This window comes from Phyllostomus discolor, chromosome 4 (assembly GCF_004126475.2).
Source record: "Phyllostomus discolor isolate MPI-MPIP mPhyDis1 chromosome 4, mPhyDis1.pri.v3, whole genome shotgun sequence".
Taxonomy (NCBI): Eukaryota; Metazoa; Chordata; class Mammalia; order Chiroptera; family Phyllostomidae; genus Phyllostomus; species Phyllostomus discolor.
In genome coordinates, this window is record NC_040906.2 from 195,546,011 (window position 1) to 195,561,805 (window position 15,795).

Genomic DNA, 15,795 nt, shown 5'->3' on the forward strand with positions numbered 1-15,795 from the left:
TGCCCTTCTAGCTGAAGGTGCCCTGGTGCTGAATCCCAGAGGGGATGGGTCTGTGTGAGTCCTAAGTCCTCTGTGGGCCCTTTAAGAGTAGTCTCTTGAGAATCCCATAGTTTCTTCTGCCCTCCCCCTCCCACACCCTATCTCCCACTGGTTTTTACAGCCAGAAGTTACAGGGATTTATCTTTCTAGAGCTGGAACCCTGGACTGGGTGGTCTGGACTAGTGCTGTGATCCCTTGCTCCCAGGGTATCCCTCCTGATTTTTATCCACCACGCATTGGTGTAGGACCACCTTTCCTGCCTCCTTGCTGCTCCATGCCACTCCATGTCACTATGCATCTCAAGACCCCTCCTACCCATTTGGATGAATGTGGCTTCTTTAAGTCCTTGGTTGTCGGACTTCTACATACCTCAGTTTTCATAATCTTGGGTGATACTTGTTTTGTAGTCTGGTTGTATTTTTTGCTGTAGTTGATCACAGAGGTGAGGCATGTTTACCTATGTCTCCGTCTTGGGCAAGGGTTGATATTTGTTTTTGATAGTCCTTGATGTTATATATTAAGGTCTTATTTCACAAGAAACGTTAATATTTTGATTTCTTTGGATACATTTCCAGAAGTTTTTTAATGTTTTATGTAAACTGAGTTATAATTAGTAAAGAATATAGTAAATCAATACAAATGTAAAATGGCCTTTGAAGGTCTCTGAAGCTTATTTTTTGAAGATTTTTCTAAAGTAGCTATGGCAGTTTATCAGAAAAGATATATAGGACTGTAAATAGAAAGGAAATTCTTTGAACAGATTTTTAAGTTGCTTTCATCTGACTGCTGTTATTTTAATACATTCCCATATTCATTAATGCATACTTAAAATTTCATCTAATAACAAGACAGTGTAATGTACAGTTAATTCAAGAAAAGTACTAAATAATATCTGTACATCAGATATTATTCTTCTGATGTACTTCTGCATTAATTCACTTGATAAACACTGATTATGATTCTGGTCTATGCAGATTCTATGCTAAATTCTAGAGCAATGTGGAAATTAAAATTGAGGGAAATAGACAAACTATTTTATTTACTTTATGTAGTTTAAATTTGCCTATAACTTCTAGCTGGTAGGATATCGTTTAGTTTTAATAATAATTAGCTAACATCTATTGAACACCTACCTGTGGAGACCTCTTGTTAAGCATCGACCAGGCTCTGTCTTATTCGGTGAACAGCATGAGGCAGGAACACTGTGAGGTGTGCTTCAGTGCTTAGAAACCGAGCCTCTGAGAGGCTGACTAGGGTCAGTATGTGCGAGTGAGTGGCACAGCTGGAAAGTAAATTCAGGCAGTCTAACTCCAGAGCTTGTCACTATATGCTAGTCGGAATGACAATCTGGTTTCATAATTCCTCAGTCCACAAATCTATGAAAACAGAAAATTTAAAAACAGTCTTGTGGAGGTATAATTAACAGATAATAAACTGCACACATTTGAAATGTACAGTTTGGTACCTCTTAACATAGATACACATGTATGAAACTAGCACCACAATCAAGAAAAGGAACATTCCCATCACCTCAAGGTGTTTTCTGGTGGTGACCGCTTCTCAGTGTTATTAGTCTCCACCTCCATATTCTCCAGGAAACCACTGATGTGTTTTCTTGTACAGTAGTTTAGTTTGCATTTTCTATTGCATATAAATTGTAAATAAATGGAATCATACAATATGCCTTTTTTCTGGCTTCTTTTATTCATCATGAGGATTTTGAAATTTATCAACTTCGATGCGTGTATCAATAGTTTTTCTTTAACTTCTGAATATTATTCTAAGTATATGACACAGTTGGTTCATCCATTTACTTGTTGATGGTCATGGACATTAGGATTGTTTCCAGTTTTTGGCTATCACAAAGCTGCTATGAACATTTGTATATAAATCTTGTTATAGGCATGTACTTTCCTTTCTTTGGGTAAATACATAGGGATGGAGTGGGCTGATCATATGGTGTGTGTATGTTTAATTTTTGAAGAAACTGCCAGTACCTATAATTATTGTATATTTGTAAATATTGTATATTTGAAAGTTATTAAGAGAATAGATTTTCAAAGTACTCATTCTGAAGAAATTTCTAACTATATAGTGATAGATGTTAGCGAGACTTAACTGTGGTGATTGTTTCACACTATGCATATACATAGAATCATTATGTTATACATTTACAACTAATAACATGTTATACGGCAGTTATACCTCAATAAAAAATAAACTTTAATATTATACCTCAAAAATATTCAGTGTGTATGAGATGCTACCACTCATACTCAGTAATATATAAAACATGGATTACATACCTTTCTAAAATCTAGAAAATTCTGAATTCTGAAACCTAAATGATCCTAAAATTTTCAGAATGGTCCTATGAACTTACTGCCTTATGAAATAAGGTACTACAAAATGGGGTTTTTTTTTGGTTCAGTAGACATTTCTGTGCTGTTACTCTTACATAAATCCTTTCTAAAGATGACATCTTATAAAACATTCAACAGAAAGTATAGACAGTGAACCTGAAGTAATCATCTAAAAGAATATTACCTTTAGGAAATAATGAGACCATGAGTTGCATGTACATTTATTTGATAAATGTTTCATCTTGAAAATTCTTGGTAGTGAAGTTTTGTATTAATGCAAATAGCAAATGTTCGGTATGCTATATCTTGCCTAATATCTAGTGTCAGTATTGGTAGTCTAGCAGTGACTTTTATCAGTGAATTACTTGAAATGCCACTCCGTTGAATTTTAGTCTGTTTTGAGAAACACAATCAGAATCTGAACAGATGAGCATTATATGGTTTCATAACATACTACCTTTCTTTTCTAAATAAGTAGTACTAAAAAGACAGGGTAGTTTCTGTCTTTGCCTTGAAAACAAATGAGCTGATAGAAAAAAACGTTTGAAATTGTTCAAATGATAAAAAAGTATAATACATGCATGTAGATTATTATAATTTGTTACTGAAGGCCTCTCACACATCATCAGGACCTAGGAGGAGGTAGTCGAATTATATTTCAGTAACATTGTTTAAGCCTCACACAGAAGATCTCTTCCCTCCCAGAGGCTTAGAAGTTTGGAGAGTAGATCCTAACTCTCTTACAAGGAAAGCCTGATAGACATACAAGAATGTGGGGATGTCAGTTTGAGTGAAGGTGGTATTTCAACTGAATCTGGAACAGAAGAAAAATATGGGAAGAGCTTTTGCCTGGAAGGAATAGTATGCACAGATCCTGAGTGATGTTGTGTTTAATAATGCCTGAGAAATACAGTATTACATAGGGATGATGTGGGTATTGGACTCCTGGTTTGTTGCTGAAAGGTTAAAGGTGATGTGGCCAAAGTAACACAGTTAGTGGATGGCACGGTCAAATTTGAAACATACTGTTGACCCGACCCTCCCTGTCCTTGAATTCTGTATCCATGGGTTCCACGCCTGCAGATTCAACCAACTGCAGATGGAAAATATTCAGGGAGAAAGAAGGCCTACAATGGTTCCATCAGTACCGAACATGTTGTACAAACATTTTTCTTGTTATTACCTAAACAGTATAGTATAACAGCGATTTACATAGCATTTACATTGTATTATTATAAGTAACCTAGAGATGATTTACAATACATGGGAGAATTACGTAGGTTATACCCAAATATGCCACAGACTTGAACATCTGTGGATTTGGGAATTGGTTTCAGGATCCCCCAAGGATATTGAGGGATAACAGTTTTAATTTCAAACCTTATCTTCTGTTCATAGTGCCAGGATAGCTATTTACTGTAAGGCCTTATATTTCAATAAGCATAAGTTTAATTAGCATAATTAAATATTAATCACAATGACTAGATAAATCTAATGTTTTAGCAAAATTAGCATAATTATTAATCCCAATGAGTAGGTAAATCCAATGGTTGTGTATCATTTTTGCTTTTCATAAATTATATATTATCATGATAAACCCTCTAGTAGAATTAATAAAATATACCAGACGTTTTTCTCATTTTTAAAATACACTTTTTCTCTTACAGGGTTACATTTTGCCATTTGCCTTTTCAGAGTAAGTGGCTCTATGTGGGCACCGAGCGAGGTAATATACACATTGTCAATGTGGAGTCCTTCACGCTCTCGGGCTACGTCATTATGTGGAATAAAGCCATCGAACTGTGAGTTTGAGCAGATTTCCAAGTCTGAAAGTATCAGCTCCATATATGATAATGTTATATAATATCTAATCAGTAAACTGATGTTGAGTTAGATATGTGTTAGGCATTCTTGATAGTAAATATAGGTTAGTCTTTTGTAAGTAATATTGTCCTTTTAGCAGTTGTACATTTAAATTCTTTAAATTCTTGCCCAGACATGGGCAAAAGTAGGGTAACAGTTGAGTACATGAAACAGTTTATTCTTTTATTATTTATTAATTATTATATTGTTTTCTATATGGACAACTGTAGACCCACTTTTGCCAACCCTGTATGTGTATCACATGTATGTGTTCACATGTAAAAACTGTAGCACAAGTTTAATGAGAAAATTACTCTTACTAAGTGAAGAACACTCTTCTTTTTATCTTGTAATTATTTTTATTCCAAATGCTTGTCGTGCCCCACTAAATTGATTTTATGACCCACTAATCAGTTGCTACCAGTGTTTGGAAAATACTTATTTAAACTACTACTTGGTATGTTTTGATAATTAATAAATGTAATGTAAATGTTCATCATGTAACATTGCAAAATTAACTTGGCAATTAATTTCCTTTAATTTTGATATAATGGTGATTGCTTCATTTTACAATAACAACAGCAAAAACTAGGTGAGCTAAAGGGCTCTAAGAATCCTAACTTTCATTGCTAATTTTTCACGTTTTCTTAGAATCTTATCTTTGCATCTTATCTTTCTCTTAAGCTTTTTCTTATCTAATTAGACATAAAAATAAAAATTTAAGGATATTGCCAAGATGTATTTTCATTGTTTCTTTTTGTTTCGTTTTTAAACAATTCTGTACTGTTGCGTTTCACAGATGTTATATCACTTTGACATAATGATGAATTTATGGCATATATCTTAAGAAGTGTGTTGATGCATCTATAATAGTACACTAAGTTTGGTTTTCCTTCCTGTGGCAGGGACATTACTGTCATATCTCAGTCCCTTGGCAGAGGGTGTGGGTTTTCGTGGTCTGCTGTTTGAGCTGATCACAGCATCTGGTGACGGGGCCTGGCGTGGGTGTCTGTGTGGTTTCACAAATGGCTCTCATCAAGTGGACTGATGGAGTCTGCCCTCGGAGTCTGTGACTAGAGGTGCCCTCGGAGTCTGTGACTAGAGGTGCTTATTCCTACTGTGTAGGCATCAGTTCAGCCACATTCTTAGCTTCATGACTTCATTTTATCTGAGCAGGTTTATCTGTTGATTTTTTTCTTAAAAACATAATAGAATTTTTTGTATTATTGATGTGAGCTGTGGAACTGGAGGAGAAGCCCTAATTAGAGGCTGGGATTGAGTAAAATTAGATAGCAATGTTATAGATACTGCTTTATGAAAAATATTAAATCTGAGAATTCTACCATGAGAATAGATTTTCTGGGCTAAAATGCTAAGTTGAAGATTATTTCTTATATGCAAAGTGTACTTAATTTTAAATTTTGCTTATATCAATTTAATAGTCACTAATTTTTTCTGATTCCCATTTTGATCCATGGTAAGAACTAAACATCTGTTACTGATCAATTACTGGAATGTTTACACCCTTTATAAATATGTCTTTATTGTTCACTCATTATTCTTATTTTGATGAATACGTAATTGCATTGAAAAGTTTAGGTGAGAAAAAAATCTTACCAACTTTTCCTTTTTTAGGTCATCTAAATCTCATCCAGGACCTGTTGTCCATATAAGTGATAATCCAATGGATGAAGGAAAGGTAGAATTTTTTCTAAAAAATATATTTATTAACTAAATGTAAAAATTTTGGTATTTTTTAAATATGCAAACTACTCAAGAACCAGGCCTTGCAACAGATATTGTTGGGTTATATATACATTCTGAAAAACAAGAAAACAAGTGAAGAAATTAACTATACTCTCCACCAAGGTGGGAAAACCTCTTTTGTTAACTTCGGGGACTGGCTCCTCCAAGTGCACTGTAGTCTGAAATCTACTAAAATGCTGTTTCATTAAAATTGCTGGGTCTGCCCCAAACTTTGTTCATATTTCAGATTAATGAATGATAATATTGACTACCTAGTAATTAGTTGTGTACTTATTTTTTTTAATTTTGTATACTTCTTTTTAAAAGATTATATTTATATTTATTTTTAGAGAGGGAAGGGAAGGAGAAAGAGAGAGAGAGAAACATCAGTGTGCGGCTGCTGGGGGTCATGGCCTGCAACCCAGGCATGTACCCTGACTGGGAATCGAACCTGCGATGCTTTGGTTCACAGCCCACGCTCAATCCACTGAGCTATGCCAGCCAGGGTTAGTTGTGTACTTATTAAACAAAGAGTTGAGTGTCTAATATGTGTTTGGCAGTGTATTAGCTATTAGAGACATAGAGATGAAAAGGCATGTACTAGCATAGGAGAGGGAGCATCTTTGTCTTTCTAGACAAAGGAACTGGGTAGGCTTACCCAAGGGAGCAACACCAAGTGGAGACTTAAAAATGAGTAAAACATTGCTGAGTAAATAAAAGGGGAGGAGGTTTCAAGCAGATGGAACACTGAGATTTGGAAAATGCTGGGTTGGGGATGGTGGACAGCAGAAATTAGATAGGCAGCAGATAGTTTATAAAGCAAGAACGTGCATTCAATTCTGAAATTCATTGATTCATAAAGGTTTGTTAAGTACCTACAACAGATCAGGCCTTGTGTCTTATGTTAGAATATAGTGGTGAATAAGATAAAACCAATCTTGGCCCTGGCTGGCATAGCTCAGTGGATTGAGCTCGGGCTGTGAACCAAAGTGTCGCAGGTTTGATTCCCAATCAGGGTACATGCCTGGGTTGCAGGTCATGACCCCCAGCAACCGCACATTCATGTTTCTCTCTCTATATCTCCCTCCCTTCCCTCTCTAAAAATAAATAAATAAAATATTTTAAAAAAAGATGTCTGTAAAAAAAAAGATAAAGATAAAACCAATCTTTGCCTAAATAGACCAGTGTTATTGCCTGCAAGACAATTCAGATAAGGCAAAGGCCATTATACTGTGTGGTGACCCTTCAAATAAATATAGTACAGAGTGCGGTTGGAGCACATAGAAAAGGCATTGACTTACATTTGGAAAGTCAAGGAAGGCTTCGCAGAGGAAGTAATAGCTAAAAGGACATCTGAAGGATTAATAGGATTAGTCAGGCAGAATGTGACATTTGAATAGAATGGCTCAGGTAGACAGCATGTGCAAAGGCTCCAAGGTAAGAGAGAGCATGAGCTAAAAGATACATTGGAGTGTATTAGGTACAGAGTTTGTGGTAGTGGGTGAAGCTGGAGAGGTAAGCGGAGGTTAGACCATGATGAAATCTTGTTAAGTATGGACTTCATACTCAATAATATTACATGACCATTACATGATCAGGTTTGCATTTTAGAACTGTTACTCTAGTTGCAATATGGAATGGGTTAAAAAAGGAACAAGACTAGGAATTGAGAATAGGAGGCCAGAAGAGTCTTTGTGTCTTTTTAAAACAAATTATACTTGACATGCAATATTGTATTCATTTAGTTTTCAGGTGTACAACATAATGATAAGTGATCATCATAGAGATCTTTTTGTGTTGAACCAAGAGCCAGGTGTTAGAGGTGGAGGAAAGTAAATTAGGTGATGGAATGCAGTTTTAAAATTACTTGATGATTTTACCTGATGGGGAAGAAACTAGAGTTAAAGTGACCCCTAGGTTTTTGCCTGAGCAACTTAATGAATGGCGAGATAAGGAATAGAGAGATACTGCAACAGAGAATACCAGAGGAGGGTAAGGGAGACAATATAGAACTCACTTTTGGACACATGTACTTTGAGATTCTTCTTGAGTGGGTAAGTGGAGATGTGTCCTTTGGAATTAGGAGTCTAAATCTCATGAGAGGATCTAGGCTGGCTGTAGTTTGGAACTAATTATTATAGAGATAAATAAATGAAAGTACCTGATAATGTATTGAATTAGGAAAGTTTGTAAACTCTAAAGCACATAACATATGTTAATTTGTAATGCTAATTTTTATGTTATATTAATAAAAATATACACAAAAGACTTCGAAATGGTAGTTTTCTCTTCCAAAAAACGTGTTTGATAAATGTTGAGTTCCTAATAATCAAAGATATAAATATACAGTGTATTATTCCCATTTGTCATCCATGTGATTAGTAATTAGCAATGCAAATGTTTATATTATATTGGAAACATATTGATGATAATATTTTTATTGTCATAAAATGAATGTTTCATATGATTAATATCACTCCTAGGTAATGTGGCATTTCCTTTTATTACAGCTTTTGATTGGCTTTGAATCTGGAACAGTAGTGTTATGGGACCTCAAATCAAAGAAAGCTGACTACAGATACACATACGATGAGGTAATCACATTCATTATTTTCGCTAATCAAAAGATATTATCATTTCTTTAGTTCAGAGCAGCTTTTCTAAGAACCTAATTAATACCTTTAGTTTAGGCAACCTTTGAAACTTCAATAAAACACGCAAATATCTTTTGTATCTACTATACAAAAGACACTAGAAGATAATACTACACAATACTAAAACAATACTAAAATTCTCTTTCCCATCCCTATCATTTGGCCATAAAATTCTCCTACCCCAGGTACCAGTGATACCAATTTTTTATGTATTTTTGCAGAGGCATTCTGTACATTTGTAAGCAAATTAATAAACATTGTATTTTTTATTTTATATAAATGATTATGGTATGCTGTAGACATTTATAGTTTGCTTGCTTTAAGACCCAAATACAGATTGATTGTGACTGATTAGTAAGTCTTTTAAGTCTGTTTTAACTGTAGACCTCTCCTCTCACTCTTTTTTTTAGTGTTTTACCTCATTTCTTCTTTTTTGACATTTATTTGTTGAGGGTAGAGTCTGCCCAACGATGGGTTTTACTGTGTGCAGTCTCAATGCGTTTAACATGTTTTTATCCTCACACTTCCTATAAATTGGATAGTTACTGAGGCTTGATCTAATTCAGGTTTCTTTTTCACTTTTAGCAAGATTACTTCATAGATGCTGCTGTTGGTCTTCTGTCAGGTAGAATATTGTGTGAATATCAGGTGTGAACAGTGTGTGTGATATTAACTGTCAGTGACATTCAAGGCCTATTATCTGTTAGTGCCAAGTGGTTGCAAAATGGCACGTTCTAATTCTGTACTTCCTTCCTTGTTTTTATTAGCTGGGCCACTTCAGCAAAGAGAGATTTCCTCTTAGCTGTTGTGCTAGATTATGCAGTGGTATAGTTCATATGGCAAAGACAGGATAAATACTTTGTTCTTTCTGTTTCTTTCAGTGTTTATTCTTAAGGGGTTGTTTTGTAGTAATCTTCACCTGTTACCAATTTGTTCTTATGTTTAGTTTTACTCTGTAGTCAAAGATTAAACCTATTTGATGTGCTTCAGTACATTGAAGTTACTGATTTTCAAATTATTTCATATTTGGTCAGTGAACCTCCTTTATTTGGTTCCAACTTCTTTGGTGATGACAGTGGTCTTGGATAGCTTCCTTGCTATCTGCTAGAACAAAGTATACCTATTAATTTGTGTATATTTGTCCCAAACTTAGAATAAGATCTTTTTCTATGAAACTGTGGCTTATTTCAGTGTGTAATAGTATCTGACCATAATTTAGATAATGGGGGCATTCATGATTTCCAGTTCAGTGAATGGGGCTAGGAAATGTGTAAATGGTTTTGCTTATTTGTTTGTTTTTATGATAAAAGGTGTCATGTCTTCGTATTGATGCTTTCAGTTACTGAAACAGCAGGCTAAATAGTATAACTGTAGCAAGAATTGGAATACTTTATAAATGACTGTATATTATCTTTGTAAACATAACTGAAAGAGAACTTCCTTTGTTTTCATAGCTTGTATACTTTCTGTTTCTCATTCTTTTAGTTAGTAAGCATTGTTTGGCTTACTAATTAATATCTTGAAATTATAAAAATAATATTTTAATATACGAAGTTTTGACCTATAGATTTATTTTTTAAATTGATTATTTTATTTTTTTTTATAAGTTAAAATAGTGATTTGGGCTTTAGCCATTTTGGAGTGACAGGGCCTGGATTTACACTCTCGCTTAAACAATACATTGGAAAAATATATGTAACAATAGTGTTTAGAAATGAGACGGCAGAAATATCGAATAAGCATTCCTTAGAGAAAGGGGTACAAAGTGATCCCTTCAGTTGCCTTAGCTTATGGCCTAGAGAGATTTTCCAGATCTCAATACATTAAGGAAGCCCAACAGTCTCCCTCTAATTGAGGAGACTGAGTTGGAAAATTGGGGAAGCCAAGATATGTGTAGCTTATACAGGCAGAGAGTGGGGATCTACCTAGAGAAGGAGTTTTAAAAATCTGCAAGGAGCTCCCCACCCCGAGTCTTCAGGTGACTGCCGATAAATGCATGAGTGTGAGAGGCTTGGTAAAGATCTGGAAAGGAGTAGGTAGAACAATTTCTATGGCACACACAAGACAAAGAATAGTTCAAATTCCCAGCACAGCAGAGAAACCTTGTAATACTTAGGGCATCAGGAAAGTACCCACAAAGGTGTTACCTCAGTGGGGCCGAACTAGCTCTATACTAAAGACTGACCTAGCTAGCTTAACAAAGCTGAAAAACAAGCCTTGCAAAATCCAAACTGTTTCCAAGTAATAACAACTACATTCCAGAAAATGTTTAAAAGAATATAATAACCCACCGTGAATTTCACAATGGCTAGCATCCAAATAAAACATTATGAGGCATGCAAAGATGCGAGAAAATCTGATTAAAAATGTGAAGAAAGTACGGTTAATAAAAAGACTCAGAAATTGACACATATGCTAGAATTAGTAGACACGACAAATACAGTCCGATGTCATAAGGACCTTTTGGTCAACGATGGCATATGTGGCGGTGGCATGCCACAGAGCCTATGGGTGTAGCCGGCTCTGCCATCTAGGGAAGTGTAGTTATACTCTGTGATGTTTGCATGCCCCTGAATCACCACATTCTCATTGTTAGGTGGTGCCTGTCTGTACAGTTTTTCCTCGCTTTTCAAAAGTTCACATTACTTCACTTCTGCGAAAGGCCTACATTAGCATAGTATTTTAACCAAAAGAAATCTGGAGAAGATTTTCAGCTATGAATAAAGGCAAAAAATGAAAGGAGTGCGCAGTCAGTGTTTGTTTTGCAGCAGGCCATGTAGAGACAGCGTGAGTCCCAAGGATGAGGGGTGGTGGCATTGCCAAGCTCCTTTCTGGGGACCACTCAGCCTTTCGGCATCAAGTTACCATACCTCTGAACTGTGTCTCTGAGCACCTGTGCTTTATCTTGACTTATTTTGTGTACTCGTTAGCAACTTGTGTCCTAAGGTATCAAAAAAGCTTAAGAGAGTGTGCTAAGGGTATTACACTTAGCATAAAACTGGATGTAATTGAAAATTTGGATTGGGATGAATGGAACAATGATACTGTGTGTACACTGAATTTTAAGACTGGAAATGCTCAACATTTTTAAATATAAATGAATGGGAATTGTTTCTTCACTTTATGTCATTTTGACTTACAAAAGGTTTCATAGAACTACTCTATTTTTAGATAGCAGAAAAAAACCTGTCATAGACTCCCTTATATTCTAGAAGGTAAATGAATGCATGAACATGTTGAGGAAAGACATGGAAGACTTAAAAAGTACAAGTAGAATTTCTAAAGATGAAAAATAAAATGTCTCAGATGAAAAATTCTCTGAATGGGTTTACCAAAAGATTTAATGATGCACTGTGGAAAGCAGTAAAGAGGTACCTCAAAATATTAAACATGGATCTGCCTTTTGATCCGGTGATTCCATTTCTGGGGATATATCAGAGGAAACCCAGAACACTAATAATTCAAAAGAGCTAAGCACCCCTGTGTTCACTGCAGTGTTATTTACAATCGCCAAGACATGGAAGCAGCCCAAGTGCCCATCAGTTGTTGAATGGACAAAACTGTGGGACATTAAAAAAAATTTTTTTATTGTTCAGTTACAGTTGTCCCCATTTTCCCCCCACTATTCTCCCCTGCGTTACCCACCTGCCATCTTCCATGTTCAATCCCCCCCACTCCCTCCCCATTGTCTTTGTCCATGAGTCCTTTATACGTATTCCTTGACTTGACCCTTCCCCTTCTTTCCCTCATTATCCCCTCCCCTCTCCCCTCTGGCTACTGTCAGATGGTTCTTTAAGTCTCAGGTTCTGTTTTGCTCACTTGTTTGTTTTGTTGATTAGGTTCTACTTGTAGGTGCGATCATACAGTATTTCTCTTTCACCACCTGTCTCATTTCACTTAGCTTAATGCTCTCCAGTTCCGTCCATGCTGTTGCAAAGGGTTGGAGTTCCTTCTTTCCTTCTGCTGTGTAGCATTCCATTGTGTAAATGTACCACAGTTTTTTTATCCACTCACTTACTGATGGGCACTTGGGTTGCTTCCAGCACTTGGCTAATTGTAAGTTATGCTGCTGTGAATATTGGGGTGCATAGCTTCTTTTGGATTGGGGTTTCAGGATTTAAGAATCCAGGGTATAACCCCAGCAGTGGAATTGCTGGATCAAAAGGCAGTTCCAGTTTTAGTTTTTTGAGGAAATTCCATATTGTCTTCCTTCCACAGTGGCTGCACCAGTCTGCATTCCTACCAATAAGTGCACTAGGGTTCCCTTTCTCCACATCTTCACCAGCACTTGTTATTTGTTGATTTGTTTATGATGGCCATTCTAAATGGTGTGAAGTGGTATCTCACTGTGGTTTTAATTTGCATCTCTCTGATGGCTGGTGATGCTGAGCATCCTTTCATATGTCTCTGGGCCCTCTGTATGTCCTCCTTGGAGAAGTGTCTGCTCAGGTCCTTTGCCCATTTTTTAGTTGTATTATATGTATACATACAATACTACATATATGCTATATAAGGATCTTATAAGTACTTATATAGACTATATGTGCATACATATGTAACATGTAGTATTATATATAATAGCATTAGAGCAAGAGTATTAGAAACAATGAGATCTTCTGCCAAGTTGTATTTGTATTTAGAAAATTGCAGAAATAATAGAAAAAACTTGTTCATGTTTATTGCATGTAAAGTTCATTTTGTTTTTTCTTTAATAGAGTATTTTCTCTCACTGTTATCCTGAATAATTGTAAATTAGCACTTATTTTTGGACTGTTTAATAATTTAATATCTTAAATAAAAGGTACTTTTAAATAGATACATACTGTTTTCTTAGGCAAATTAAAAATACTAGTTTTCCATTTATATGTAATACATGTTTATGAAAATGTACTTATTTTATATATGACTAGAATTTTTTAATGTATAGGTTCTAGACAATACTTATAGACCACTTTTATATTTCCCTTATCACTTTAAAAAATAGATTTAAATGTCTTTGTGAGTAAGCTTCTTAGCACTGCTCATTTTTGCAGAAATTATTTCTTTGTAAGGAGTTGCTTATTTTAAGATTGAGTTTGTGGAATATCATATGTAACTTGGAAAAACTTATTACTGTTTTAAGATTTCATTTAGAATTTTTTACAGATACTTTGAACCTAAAACATTGTGTTAAATATTGGCATTTAGAAAAATTCTTATTCGTTTTATCCATTGTCATTTTAGTTTATAAATCTGATCCATAATATCAAATTGTTTCATTTAACTTAAATTTAGAAGTATTGAGGAACCCAAATGAATGGACATGAATTAGATCATAGTAAATGTTGACTTTGTACATAAGAAGAACTGTTAAGTTTTAGTTAGGTACATGGTTTTTGTGCTGTGCTCCACAATTGTGACACACTTAGTAGGGCAGCTTTTAAAGTCATTTGGCTATTAAGAACTAGAAGTGTATCAGCTTGAGTTAAGAAGAGGTAATTTAAAGAACCTGGGAGAGTGATTAAAAATGTTTTTTACAGACAAAAAATTAAATATTAGAACAAAGAACTGAAGGGTAACATATTGAGTTATATAAAAATATTTTTCAGATCATTTTTAAGTAACTTAAAGATATAAAATAAATTTCTAGTCAAGAGAGGGTCTCTTCAGATTTTAAAAATTGATTCTCTACTTACTATGAGAAATGCATAACATGTTTTGAAGGCCCACCTGAGGTATTTTTAATTGATCTTAATTCCAAGTATACGTTTTTGTTTTCTTAGAATTTCAGTTAATTTAAAAAAATTTGTCCTATGTCAAAGCAACTAGTTTTTACATGGAATATTGGTTGTAATTACTTACATGGTATTTTATTTAGGTGTAGTTTATTCTAAGAAAGAATAAGAATACATTTCATTTTCTTGAACTTTTAATTTTATACACACATACATATGCAAACACATATATCACTATTATATCTTCCTTAGGCTGGTTTAGGGGAGTAAATTAAGTAAAAAGAATTAAAATAGTGTCAGTACTAAATTAAATCCTAGTTGTATTGCAAGAGAGCTAAATTATTATGGGAATGTAAGGTTACTGTATTGTTTTCTGTCTGGGAGATAAAAAGTTATATGAAATGAATTACATTATCAATAATGAATAACTTTGTGTTTAAATAAGCTTTTGTTTTAAAAATGGACTTCGTCACCCCCTTTTTATAGGCTATTCACTCTGTGGCTTGGCATCATGAAGGAAAACAGTTTATTTGTAGTCATTCAGATGGCACCTTGACTATATGGAATGTGAGGTCCCCTGCCAAACCTGTGCAGACAATCACTCCACATGGTAAGAATGTATCACTACCTAAATTGTGATGGACAGTAAACAGTTTTGTGTATGCATATGGGTTTGTTTTTCTGGCTTTTTTTGGGGGGGGGGCGGTGGATAGGGATGAGTCTCTAATTTTTATGGCATTAAAAATAATTACATATGTAGAAGAAATAATATGTAATAATCATGTAATAGAATCTCAAATTATATCTGCAGTTGAAATAGCAACTTTGAACTTTGAGAAAATGAATGTTAAATTATCTTTTGAATGTTGTTTCACTAGTAGTTCAAAAGTAAGTAACTTTGTGAGTACTATAGAACTGACTTTTAGCTTTAGTCATCTTAAAGTTATCAATTTGCAAGTTGCTAATGAATATATAATAGTTTTTTGAAATCTTGGAATTTTGCAGAAGGAATTTTATACGTTAGTGTTGAAGAACCCCCAATTACCCCAGGTTTGATGATTCACTAGGAAAATGCATAGGACTCAGCAAAAATAGTGCAAAGCAAAATCAGTAAATGGAAAAGCATGTGGGGTGAAATCTGGGGGGAACCGTGCTCGAGTATCCGAGAGTCCTCTCCCAGTGAGGCTCGCTTGAGTTCTGTTGTCCAGAGTTTTTATGGAGGCAGTTTGTAGCCACCACCTAACAGAATTCAGCACCTAAGAGAATCCCAGGCTCCCACAAGGAAGGCAGGCATTCATCGTAAACCATATTGTTTGTGCAGACAGCTTAGGCACAGTGGGCCACTCTGCAGTCTCAAAGCCATCTTGCCAGATGCCAAGCATGAACTAAATTTTCAAGCCCACCTTTCCAGAAATA

At 35.0% G+C, this 15,795-nt stretch overlaps 1 protein-coding gene across 7 annotated transcripts in view; it reads left to right on the forward strand.

Moving 5' to 3' along the window:
* The window catches only part of STXBP5 (syntaxin binding protein 5), a 131,351-nt gene that overhangs the window by 36,697 nt on the left and 78,859 nt on the right, over positions 1–15,795 (forward strand). For all 7 annotated transcript variants that reach the window (XM_036024858.1, XM_028508813.2, XM_036024859.1 and 4 more), the window contains exons 5-8: positions 4,070–4,204; positions 5,901–5,964; positions 8,522–8,605; positions 14,866–14,989. In XM_036024858.1, the coding sequence (XP_035880751.1) occupies positions 4,070–4,204; positions 5,901–5,964; positions 8,522–8,605; positions 14,866–14,989 (407 nt within the window). The remainder of the gene's footprint in view (positions 1–4,069; positions 4,205–5,900; positions 5,965–8,521; positions 8,606–14,865; positions 14,990–15,795) is intronic.